Consider the following 12,391-nt stretch of genomic DNA (forward strand, 5'->3'; position numbering starts at 1 on the left):
TTTGTTTTGGGGGTAGAGGGTATTTTGGCTGGCCTGGAATATGTGTGTGTGTGTGTGTGTGTGTGTGTGTGTGTGTATGTGTGTGTTTTTTTGTTTGGGGGTAGAGGGTATTTTGGCTGGCCTGGAATGTGTGTGTGTGTGTGTGTGTGTGTGTGTGTGTGTGTGTGTGTGTGTTTTGTTTGGGGGTAGAGGGTATTTTGGCTGGCCTGGAATGTGTGTGTGTGTGTGTGTGTGTGTGTGTGTGTGTGTGTGTTTGTTTTGTTTGGGTAGAGGGTATTTTGGCTGGCCTGGAATGTGTGTGTGTGTGTGTGTGTGTGTGTGTGTGTGTGTGTGTTTGTTTTGTTTGGGGGTAGAGGGTATTTTGGCTGGCCTGGAATGTGTGTGTGTGTGTGTGTGTGTTTGTTTTGTTTGGGGGTAGAGGGTATTTTGGCTGGCCTGGAATGTGTGTGTGTGTGTGTGTGTGTGTGTGTGTTTTGTTTGGGGGTAGAGGGTATTTTGGCTGGCCTGGAATTCACTGTATAGCTCCCGTTGACCTGGAACTGGTACTGATTTTCCTGCCTCTGCCTCCTGAATGGTGTGATTACAGGTAAGAGTCACCATGTTGGACTACATTTTCTTAAAAAGGAAAGTTGGTATTTGAACAGATGTAGTGGTATACACTTTTAATCCCAGCACTTGGGAGACATGGACGGGTGGATCTCCATGAGTTCAAGGGACTCTGGTTTAAATAGTAAGCTCCAGGATAGCTAGAGCTTCCTAGTGAGACCCTGTCTCAAGGGGGGAAATTTGATATTTCTTAAAGTAATAGAAAATTTCTTAAGTTTAATACAGAAGGAAGAAGAGATTCATCATGAAAAGATTTTTAAAGTAGAATGGTGTGTTTCTGTGGATTTGGTGATCTGTACTGCCTTCTCAGAATAAATGATATTGGATATGCTGACCCATTCATGTAATGCCAGCACTGAGGAGACTGAAGAAAAATGATTTCTAATAGTTTAAAGCCAGCATGGGCTTCAGAATGAAACTCTATCTTAAAAGTAAAATCCTATACATGTAAAAGTTCTTAATTGGTCTAGATAATAAAAGGCCAGAGTCAGAGAAGAGGGAAATGCTGAGAGATCAGAGAGAGGGAGCAAGCCACAGCCACACCTTACTTCCTAAGTGTCTCAGCAGAGAAGAGATCGATTTTCTGTTTCTCCCTGCTTATATCCTGTTTCTGCCCAGCTATATCACTTCCTGTCTGTCCGTACAGACCTCTAGACCTCTATGGTTAGCTAGTAGCAAGCTTCATTTTCTGACCCCCAGACAGTCTTTATTTGTGCAAGAAAGATATCAACACACACACACACACACACACACACACACACACACACACACACACACACACACACACACACTGTTAAGTAGTTAATTTGCTAATTATTTCATTTCACATTTTGGCCCTTTTCCAGAGCTAGAGCAATGGTTCTCAGCTTGTGGGTTGTGACCCCTTTAGAGATGAATAGCTCTTTCACAAGGGTCAAATCTCAGATATCCTGCATATTAGACATTTACAATTCATAACAGTAGCAAAATTATACTTATGAAGTTGCAACAAAAATAATTTATGGTTGGGAGTCACCACAACATGAAGAACTGTATTAAAGGATCACAGCATTAGGAAGGTTGAGAATCACTGAGCTAGAGAAGGACAGCTGGGTTCCTTTACATGTCTCTGGATATGGTATGTAATAGTAAATGTATAAAATAATAAGGGGTGGTATGTGCCTTTAATCCTATCACTTGGAAGGCAGAGGCAGGCAGATCTCTATGAGTTTGAGGCCAGCCTGGTCTACATAGTGAGACCCTGTCTCAGCACCGCTTCTCCCCCAAATTAATATTAGTGAGGTGGCTCAGTTGGTAGAGGCACTTGCCACCAAAACTGGCAACCTGAGTTTAATCCCTGGGGCCTACAATATGGAAGGAGAAAACACTAGCAAATTGTCATCTCATATCTGTACATAGTGCATACACACACAAAGAGAGTAAATAAATGAATACAGTTTTTAAAAAATAATTATATTCTAAAAAACTCATTAAATAAGATCTTTATGAAAAACGATTATGTTGAACTACTAGAAATAGCAATTGAGGCATATTTACTCATTGATTGATTAACATATTAATTACAGTTTGTTGAGATTAGAAGTTGATTTGGAAATTATACATATCTTCTGTGGGTTAATCAGTATGAATGACTGTTAAAATGTACTTCCTGGAAGTCAGAGAAACCTCACCAATAGTAAATAAGTTGCACGATACTTTTGCTACACAATAGTACTACTGAGAATATTTTTTTCAAGATTCATTTATTCTTAATGTGCTTGCGTGTTTTGCCTGCATGTACATCTGTGTGAAGTTGCCAGATCCCCTGGAAGTGGAGTTGCAGACAGTTGTGAGCTGCCATGTGGGTGCTGGGAATTGAACTTGGATCCTCTTGAAGAACAGCAAGTGCTGTTAACAGCTGAGCCATCTCTCCCTAATATTTTTAACCTTATGACTTTCAAAAGGGTGCTTTAGTTTATTGCTGTTTTGCTTTGCTTTGGTTTGCTTTTCGTTTTATGAGATAGGCTGTCCTGGAATTTACTGTAACCCAGGCTAGCATTAGATTCTCAACATTCCTCCATCACTACACATCCTCCTACACAACATGGGGCCTCTCAAATGCTGAGATTAAAGGTGTGAGCCACCATGCCTGGTTTAGTTTATTGTTAAATTTCTTTGCTTTAGCAGATCATCATAGCACCTATTAGAGTAATAGGAGGTAGTTTGTAGCTTATGTAGAGATAGAGAGCAAAACCTCAGACTGTTCAAAGAAGATAAGATGAGCCACACTTACGTAACTATTGCCTACAGGCATAGCATTCTGTGAGAAAATAATATTCATAACAATGAGAAGTACTTTAGGCTCTGCCTGTCTTAATATTTCACCAGAGCAATAGAATTCTCTTTACCGTAATGATAAGCTGGTTTTCTTTCTACACAATATTACTATTTCCATTTGTGAGATAAAGGAATAGGTTTATAAATTTGCTTGGATAATGACTAAATGGAAAGAAACAAATCTTGGGCTGAGGACTCAGTGGGTAAAGTGCTTGCCATGCAAGCCTAAAGACCTAAGTTTGGACCCCCTTTCATACTGACAGGAACAAACAGACCAAAAAAAATCTATTAAAGATGCCCAAGTGCACAGCTGACAGCTGGCTGCCCAGATGAAGAGTAGTGGGACTGTGAGTTTAATGTCTATAACTAAAAACTGCTGGGAAGGGGGGCAAATGCACACACAAACAGTGCAAAAACTAAGGCAGGGCTAATGGTCTAACAATCTGACTTCCTACAGAAGGGTTCCGTCTAAAAGTCCCTGGAAAAAGGGCAGCCCTGACAGAATGGGGCTGTCACTCCTCTACCAGGCTTCAGAGTCAGCTTTAGGCTTTTATTCTTTAATTTGCTGTAGCATCAAGTGCATACTTTCCTTCTACAACAGTGATGCTCTACCCTCATGTCCTTGCATGGGGAGCCCTGTGTAGACCGTTGCAACTTGTATCTAAGTTAATTCAGAAGGCCAAAGCATCGGCAGGAGGGCTGGTTCAGCACTTAGGTGACAGCTCACAGTCCTTTACAACTCCAGTTCCAGGGAATTTGGTGTCCTCTTCTGGTCTCCATGGATACTGCATGCAGGTCACACACACACACACACACACACACACACACACACACAGAGAGTAAGCAAACACACTCATATACATAAAATAAAAAGCATCCTTAAAAAAAGCAAGCTGTTAACTCTCAATGATGGTCATATGCCCACTGTGAAATCTTTATTAGTTTTGAAGTCAGCAATCAGGCAGATAATTGGCTCACTAAATTTACTTCGATGTTGTACTGAGATTAGGAACCTAGATGAGCTTTGAGATTATTAGATCTTTAAGTCATTCTAAATAAATTAGAGGTGCTTTTTGGGAGGAAATAAGCTATAAGTTATTCTCTTTTATGTAGTTTTCTTTGTGACAGAGTAGACGCTCAGCTGGGAATGGTGGCACACATTTGTAATCCCAACCCTCTGGAGGTTGAGCTTCCAGGATATGGAGTTCTAAGCTAGTCTGGGCTGCATTGTGACCCCGTTTAAAAAAAAAAAATCAATATTTCGTGTGGATGGGCACTTATAATGCCGTGTTGTAATGATGTCATAGAGAGTCATACTCTGGGGCTATGGTCGTTGTTGCTCCTGTGAAAAGTGTCTAAGAACTATGAGATAGTGTTTTGTTTTGTTTCGAATGTGTCTGTGTGTCTGAGTGTTTATACATGCAAGTGCCTAAGGAGGCAAGAAGGGGGCACTGGATCCCCTGGACATGGAGTTACAGGCAGTTGTGAACTGCCTGATATAGGTGCTGGAAACTGAACTCCAGGCCTTTGTAAGAGCCACAAGCACTCTTGATTGCTAAGTTCTGTCTCTAGCCCTACATGATTGGTTTTAATTTAACCACTAAAAAAAACCAGCCTTAAATGAACGTTTTGCCTAAAGTACAGCAACCAAAGGCAGCAGAGGCACCAAGCCACCAGGACTGAGGATAGCAAGAGCCATGCTGCCTTGGTTCACAACCCTGATCATCTCACATTTTGGCTTTGTAACCTCAAGAACATCATAGCTCTAGCTAGGCATAGTGGCTTGTAACCTCAAGAACATCATAGCTCTAGCTAGGCATAGTGGCGCACGCCCTTAATCCCAGTACTTGAGAGGCAGAGGCAGGTGGATCTCTGTGAGTTTGAAGCCAGCCTGGTCTACGTAGAGTTTCAGGACATGAAGAGAGACCCGTTCTCAAAATAGATAAATAGTAAATGAAGCCGTGCAGCTCTGTATGCCTCTTTTTTTTTTTAAAGTAAGGCTTAAATGTGGGTCCTTGGGAAATACCCCCACTGAGACTGGTACATGTTCAACACTCAGTAAGAATTGCTGCTGTTGTTAAAGGCACATTACACTGCTGTCTCTATCACTGAGGCACAGATTAGATTAAATAGAGGGAAAAATGGCAGACCAATTAAGTAGATCGGAAGATGCCAGTTTTGATACAAGGACAGGGAAATCCTGCTCCAGCTGCAAATGTATCTACCAAATATAACATTCACCAAGAGTTTGACTAAAACTAAATTCACACATTCTCTGCTCTCTGCAATGCTCTGTGTTCACAACATGGTATTGACTCACAACCAACAAATACTTACTGAGTACTATGCTTGGCACTTGAAAGACAATGATAAAAAATACCACACAAATTTCTTAACAGTATAGTAGTGGAAATAATCCAGAATTCACTATGATGTTTTCTTTACTTCCTTTTAAGGGATAGTAGGGGTGTTGGAAGGGTGTGAAACTTTGGAGATGTTAAAATTATCTCACAGGTCTTACCCTGGAAGTGTCAAAGTTCTACACAGACGCAGATAGATGCACTCAACTGAGGACAGGGCTTAGGGGCCTTACCTTATAGAAAGCTTCCCTGCTGGTTTCCATGCACAAGCCTGAAAGAGGGGGACGGGAGAAGTCAGCAACACCTATTTGGTGTTTGCTTGTGTGTTTGTTTCAGTCCATTGATGGGAATCAAACCCAGGGTTTATGCATCCTGGGTAAGCATTTCTTCCAGCTGAGCTGCTCTGATAGCCCTGTTTGAGTTTTTGTTTTGTTTTTATTTTTTGAGACAGGATTTTACTCTGTAGCTCAGGCTGGCTTTTAAACTTTAAGTTAATGGAATGCATGCTAGCCCCAAACTTGTAATCCTCCTGCCTCAACCTCCCTACTACTGGGGAGATAGGCATATGCCACCATATCCGACTTACACTTATCTTTTAAAACCCCAGCTATAGCTGGGCAAGGTAGCCATATTTGTAAGCTCAATGTATATGTGTGTGATATATGCATGGCTGTGCCAGTCAGATTCCCTACAACTGGAGTTGTGGATAATTGTGAGCTGTCATTCCAGTCCTCTGCAAGAACAAGTGCCTTACCCACTGAACCATCTCTCCATCCCCTGGATACTGTGAATTTGCAGCTAGCCTGAGCTACATGAGAGTCTATCTCAAAAAATAAAACCCAACATATTAAAGCAATAATAATAATAATAGTAATAATAATAATAATAATAATAATAAAAAATCACTTTTTGGCTTGGAAATACTTAATACAGGCTGGCCGTATGGTCCTACAAACCTGAAATCCAGTCTGTTGGTGGTGATCCCATTCTAATGACCTTCTTGAGACTTGCAAGTGCCAATTTCGTTGGTCAGTAAAACCACATTGTCTCTTCAGTACTTCCTAGAAAGTATGGATTTGGGGGCAGTGTATGAGAAGTTTCTAGAATATGGTATAATCATGAGTATCTGGCTTTTCACGTTAGAAGCTTCTCTATGTGTGAAAAAGTATTAAACAGTTGGTTGTGACATCTGCCAAGAGATATGAAGACTTTTCTGGCATTAGACCAAACAGAATGCTATAGATCATGACAGTTTTGTCACATGTGCCCATGTTCAAGAAATTAATTTTTTCTATTGTATTTATTTCCTCTGAGAGTATCAACAAGAAAATGGATGTAGTAGTTTCTTTAATATTGAAGTTAGACAGATAACTACATTAGTTCTGAAAGCAACATGAAATATCATTATTTCGGGAGTGAATCACTAGTGAATGCTCCACCAAGAAGCAAACTTGCTCTGTCCATGACCAGCACGAGTCTGGTGCCTTAGAGTGTGAACAGCCATTCCTCAGACGTGGTTCTGCCATAGGAATTATCTCCTTGTTCCAAGCAGGGCAATTGATTTAAAAGACCCAGGGGCAGAAGTATAAATTTAGGACTAAAAGTAAGTTAATCTATCCATTCTTTGCCATCGTTAGTCAACCTAAAGCAATTGATTAATTGATTATAACTTAGTGTAGCCATTAGCATTAACAGGCTTGAAGGTTTAGATGTTCACCTGGAGACAGGACGGCAGATGAATAGCTTAGAACTGAAGTCGAGCCTGGGCAGGTATGTTTCTGTTATCAAGCAGAGTCTGAGCCAAGCACTGTGACTCAGGCTTTTTATCACAGCCCTTGGATGGGTGAAGCAGAGGCTAACCTGGGCTATCCCTGGAGACCCTGCTTTAAAAAAATAAATAAAAATTCAGAGGCCTGACTGATCCAAATCTGTTTCTTGAATTCACTTTTCCATTTTGGATTTCCCTCATTAAATGGGAAATCATTTTTTAAAGGCTCCCTACTCTGAACTAGAATTAGTTTAAGGAAAATGTGGAGGTCCATGGGTAAGTGGAGAGATAAATCTCTTTTCCTCTGGGCCCTCTGGCTCTCCCTGAACTAACTCCCCAGAGCCTTTGCATGAATGTACTGTGCAACCTGCAAAACAGTGAAGTAGCAGTGCTGTCGCAGTCTCGGGGCAGTGCTGATATAGCTTCTTCAAACATTTAGTGCATGCTACTGTCTCAGAGGCAGGGAGAACTCAGCAGCTCTCAGATGAGCGTCTTTTACTGGAGCTTGGACAACTTTATCAGTGACTACACCACTGAAGACAATGACACCCCTCCCCCCAGTAGCCACTAACAGCCATGAGTACCTCAGAAGGGAGTGGAGTCTCATGAGCTTGAGCCCCTCTCCCATCCACAAGAAAATGCTGGCAGGCCCAATTCTGTGCTGGTCTTGTTCAGCTGGAGCCAACTCCAGCTGCAGTGTGTGAGCCGGCCGGCCACATCATGTCCAGAAGACTGTTTCACAGCCCCCTCCCCATCCACTGGTTCTCAGATTCATCTGCTCTCTCTCCTGTGATGCTCCTGGAGCCTGGAATGGGTGATACACAAGCTCATTCAGAGGCCAGCACCAGCAGCCACTCATTCTCAATGCTTTGAGCAAGGGGTTGTTCCATTAACTGCTGCCCATTGCCAAAAGAAGCTCCTCTAACCAAGGCTGACACTGGCTTTGAAGTGTAGACGTGTCTAGAAGGCAGTTGACAGTATGTCCACTTAGCAAAGCAACAGTAATAGGTTCTCCACATGACCTATGATCTCCCTCGCCATGAGCTCTGGACCAGGTTCATAATTCCAGGCATGAGCAGAGTCTTATTTTTTTTATTTAGTATTTAGGAATCAAATACTTTGAAGTCTGGCTTGGTGGTGTACATCTATCGTCCTAGCACTTAGGTGGTAGGGGCAGGAGATCAGGAGGAGTTCAAAGTCATCCTAAGCAGCCTAGCAAATTTAATGCCAGCCTGAGCTACATGACACCCTGTCTCAGAAAAAAAAAATTAAATGTTTTGATAAAACATTTACAAATTGAATATAACAGAACAATGAGCTGTAATTAACTGAATCTAGAGAAAGTAGCATGTGGGCATTGTGACCTGTCCTTAAAACAGACATGAAGTGGGTAAAAGACACTATGCCTACACCCATACTATATACATACATATATACATACACACACACACACACACAATTTTTAAAGGTGGAGAAAAAAGCAGATTAAGATTAATTAAAAGTAAATGGTGCAAGTTGGCATGGTGGCACATGCCGGCCACTCAGGCTGCCGAGGTAGAAGGATTTCCATTTTGAGGCTAGCCTGAGCTCTGTGATGCGACTCACATCTCATAAAAACAAATACACATCAGGATGGGATTAGAGCTCAGGGGTGAAGCACTTGCCTAGGATATTCAAGGCGCTGGATTCAATTCCCAGTACCACCACCAAAAGAATGGGTACAATAAGCAAGTGAGTGGATTTATATTCTTTTATACAAAAACTATATAGCAGGAGCGAACAGTTGTGTCCCCAAATAGATGTTTTTTTCCTTTTGTATGTGTTGGGAGGTGAGACAGTCCACTCCCTGTGGCCCATGCTGGCCTTAAAATCCAGGATATGCCAGTCAATACACCCTTCTCCAAAGCAATGTCTTTATAATCTATTGCCTCCTTGGTTTGCCACAGCTCTGGTGCTGTGGCTTTTGAGTGAGAACCTGTCTTGTTGAATTTATTTAGGCTGGAAGAATCTATTTCTAGACCAAGGCCATTAGGCCTTGCACGTATCAGGAGCCATAGCTGGTCCTTTGCCTGTACTCTTGTTCCCTTCAGTCCTGGTAATTACTAATGCAATGTAAATATCTTTTCTTTCAGTCCTCCTCGACCTCTGAATATGAATGACACCGTGGTTAGCCACATGTCGTCTGGAGTGCCCACTCCCACCAAGAGGTAGGTATGTCTTGTACCTCGAGGCTGGGGACAGACTTCTGTCCCTGATGCCATTGCCATGAGGCGTGGGCAGAGTGTCCCACTGGGCAGGAAGACTGGTGTTCTTCACCCCACTTACAGTCTCTTAGTACCATTTTCTGTTCTCCTCCTCCCCTTCCCTTCTGACTCATTGTGCAGCTATTGACAGTCAGCTCTGAGGTGTACATGGTGGAAATGCCACTGTGACTAGCAGCAAGCTGTGTCAGAGTGCACTGAGCATGTTTGAGATTTGCTAACATTAAGCATGAATTACTAGTCATAAGTTTCAACAATTTTGTATTTGATTTTTTTATATCAAAGATCACTTCTGCATCTGATTACAGTCTATAAGTTAAATTAATCTCTCATAAAATATTCTAAGTCATTCTGTGGATGGCTCATAAGCATTCAAGTTGAAAGGCCCAGGTCCTTCAGGCTTAGTTATGAAAGAATTTGCTTTAGGGTCCTTCAAGCGAAGAAAACTCTGTAAACTCCTTTCTCCTTTTTATTTAATTTTCTCTTGTTCAAAATCCTCATAGGCAGACTTAAAAGAACTATACTGAGTGACATACTTTCTATTTGATTTAAGCTGTTCCATGACCAGAGCAATAGAGAAACTCCCTCACGGGCACAGCCATTAAAGAATTCTTTCAATAGTCATCACTTGAAAAGGAGGCAAAAAAAAAAAAAAAAAAAAGTCACAGACATCCCACTTCACCCAGCATGACATCCCATCCTCCCTGGAAAAAAACCAGAACCACTTTGTGCCATATGTCTCAAGCACTTTGGATTAATGCGGCTGTAGAAATGGGATCTTCCTGGTAATAATTTGACTCAGTGTATGATCCTGAAGGCAGCCATGGTTGTTCCCATTGGCTAAAATTCCCAGAGCAGCATTTCTGAAACCCGCAGAAGAGAAGAATCCCCTGGGGCACTTGTTAAAAATACACATTTCTGGGACCACGTCAGACTCAATGAATCAGAATCTCTGAGAATAGGATTGGGAGACACTGTGTGTTTAACAAGTTCTTCAGGTGTTTATTGTCATCAAACCAATTTGGCGAGTAACCTTAGCAGGAGGCAGAGGAGCTAGCAGCAGGGCTACCCTAGAGAGAGGACTTAAAGGCTGAGGAAATCAGTGACCTGGTAAGACAGCTCTGACTGTGTGGAGACCCAGGACCTGGACCAGGTAAGAGCACTTGTAGCAGGGAAACAGCTGTGTGGCTAAGCAGAGTCAAGTAAAACGCAGTGCGGGGCACTGGGGCAGAGTCTTTTGAGTCAATGTTGTCTGAGTTTGGTCCGGCTCTCGCCTGATTTTAGACACATTTCAGTTCTTTAACCTACGGTGTTGATGATGACATTTGCCTTGTGGGGTTTATTGCCTTTATTATTCTAGAAGTAATTGGAGTGAGAAACCTACTGAGAAAGAATAGGTTACAAATGATGTCGCCCTCCCCATTGAGGATGATCTCTCTTCAAAATTAGAAGACAGGGCCGGTTGTAGGAAGAATCCAGCTTGAAATTTTATGTTAACTTTAGTAACATTACCTGTTGAGTAAGGGTTTGCTTCATCTGGGTTCTTCTCATAGTTGACTAGTTTTGCTCCCCTCCATCACCAGAGTACATTGAGGGCTCAAAGTGCTAGGGAGGAGAGTACCAGGATAAGATGCAAGGTGTGCAGTGACCCAGAGTGAGTGTAGCTGCAAAAGGCCGTCAAAAGAGAAAAAGTGACAGAAAGGACGCTGGACGATCATTAACCACAGCCACTTTTACAGACAAACCTTAGACTTGCTGTATTTATACCCGATTCCCAGCTACCAATGTCAGTCCTAAAATTATGTCTGCCATTTTTTAGAACTGGTTCAGACAGCAGAATATATTCCAGATTAAGACTTAGAAACCAGAATTTCAGCTGGCACCTTGGTCTGTGTGAAATTAGTCCTAGAGCGGGTATCACAGTGTATCCATGGCAACCAGTGGGGCTAGGCAGCATGGAGAAGCACAGCTCAAGAGAAACCACTTAGGCACGAGATGCCCTTCCCTAATATTGTACCGTTAGGATCATGGGGGATTTCATGTATGTCCAGTAGGACAGTGTGAGATGTCGAATGGATAGCAATAGTTCACAGGTGTTATGTTTTGTGGCTCCAGTAACCAAGGACTCTAAATTGCAGGTAGCATGTTTGCTTCCTCCAGGCTCAGCAATTTTTATTCCTGCTCTTGAGTGTAGTCAGACCTGTATTTCCCAGTATGAATCTGTGAAAGCCAAGTACCCAGTATGTCTTCCCAGAATGACATCTGGTGCTACTGAGGCAGGGATTCTCAAAGGATGGCACCACTCTCCAGAAATAAGCACCTTCTTGTAGAACTCAGCACAAAGATCAGAACAGATCAGACAAGAAATGTGTACTGTAGTTTAAAAAAGATTTAAATAGGAAGACTTTGGGGCTGGAGAGATGGCTCAGCAGTTAAGAGCACTGACTACTTTTACAGAGGTCCTGAGTTCAGTTCCCAGCAACCACCTGTAATGGGATCTGATGCCGTCTTCTGTAATGCAGCCATACATGCAGACAGAGCACTTGTATATAAAAATAAAGATTTTAAAGAATAGAACATTTAAAGCAGTTTGGATTCTTGTTTTTAATTAATTTACTTGAGATAAATTTCATATATCCCAGGCTGGCTGATCTACTTTTGAATGCCTGCACTACCACCTTCTTTGTGATCCTGGAGAGCAAAACCATGCCAGGCAGTGGCTCTTCCAGCTGAGCTGCAGCCTCATCTTCTGTCTGTTCTAGTGAGCATTGCATGTATGAATGCTTTTGGCCAGAGCTGCCAAAAATAATGTTATATTAGCCAAAAATAAAAGATGCAGATGACTTTCTAAATGGAAAAGATTGATACAAATTATATTCCTGGAAGCTTCTACTCAAGGGATTTGCTCTTTGTAATATCCCCAAATCAGGGAGCTAGAGAGATGACTTAGTGGTTAAACATGCTTACTATGAAGTCATGAGGACCAGAGCTTGGATCATTCACCCCTTACAAGACAGGAGCCCTGTACACACCTGTAATTTGAACACTGAGGGCTAGAGATAGAAGGCTCACTAGAGTTT

The 12,391-nt window shown here is 42.0% G+C and overlaps 1 protein-coding gene across 10 annotated transcripts in view; it reads left to right on the forward strand.

The window, feature by feature from the left end:
* The window catches only part of Dtnb (dystrobrevin beta), a 202,050-nt gene that overhangs the window by 119,943 nt on the left and 69,716 nt on the right, over positions 1-12,391 (forward strand). For all 10 annotated transcript variants that reach the window (XR_003486952.2, XM_027424539.2, XM_027424544.2 and 7 more), the window contains one exon: positions 9,183-9,257. Coding sequence is in view for 9 of the 10 variants with exons in the window: in XM_027424539.2 (XP_027280340.1) it covers positions 9,183-9,257 (75 nt within the window). In the remaining variant the exon portion in view is untranslated. The remainder of the gene's footprint in view (positions 1-9,182; positions 9,258-12,391) is intronic.

The sequence above is a fragment of the Cricetulus griseus genome, chromosome 7, assembly GCF_003668045.3.
Source record: "Cricetulus griseus strain 17A/GY chromosome 7, alternate assembly CriGri-PICRH-1.0, whole genome shotgun sequence".
In the NCBI taxonomy this organism is placed as follows: domain Eukaryota; kingdom Metazoa; phylum Chordata; class Mammalia; order Rodentia; family Cricetidae; genus Cricetulus; species Cricetulus griseus.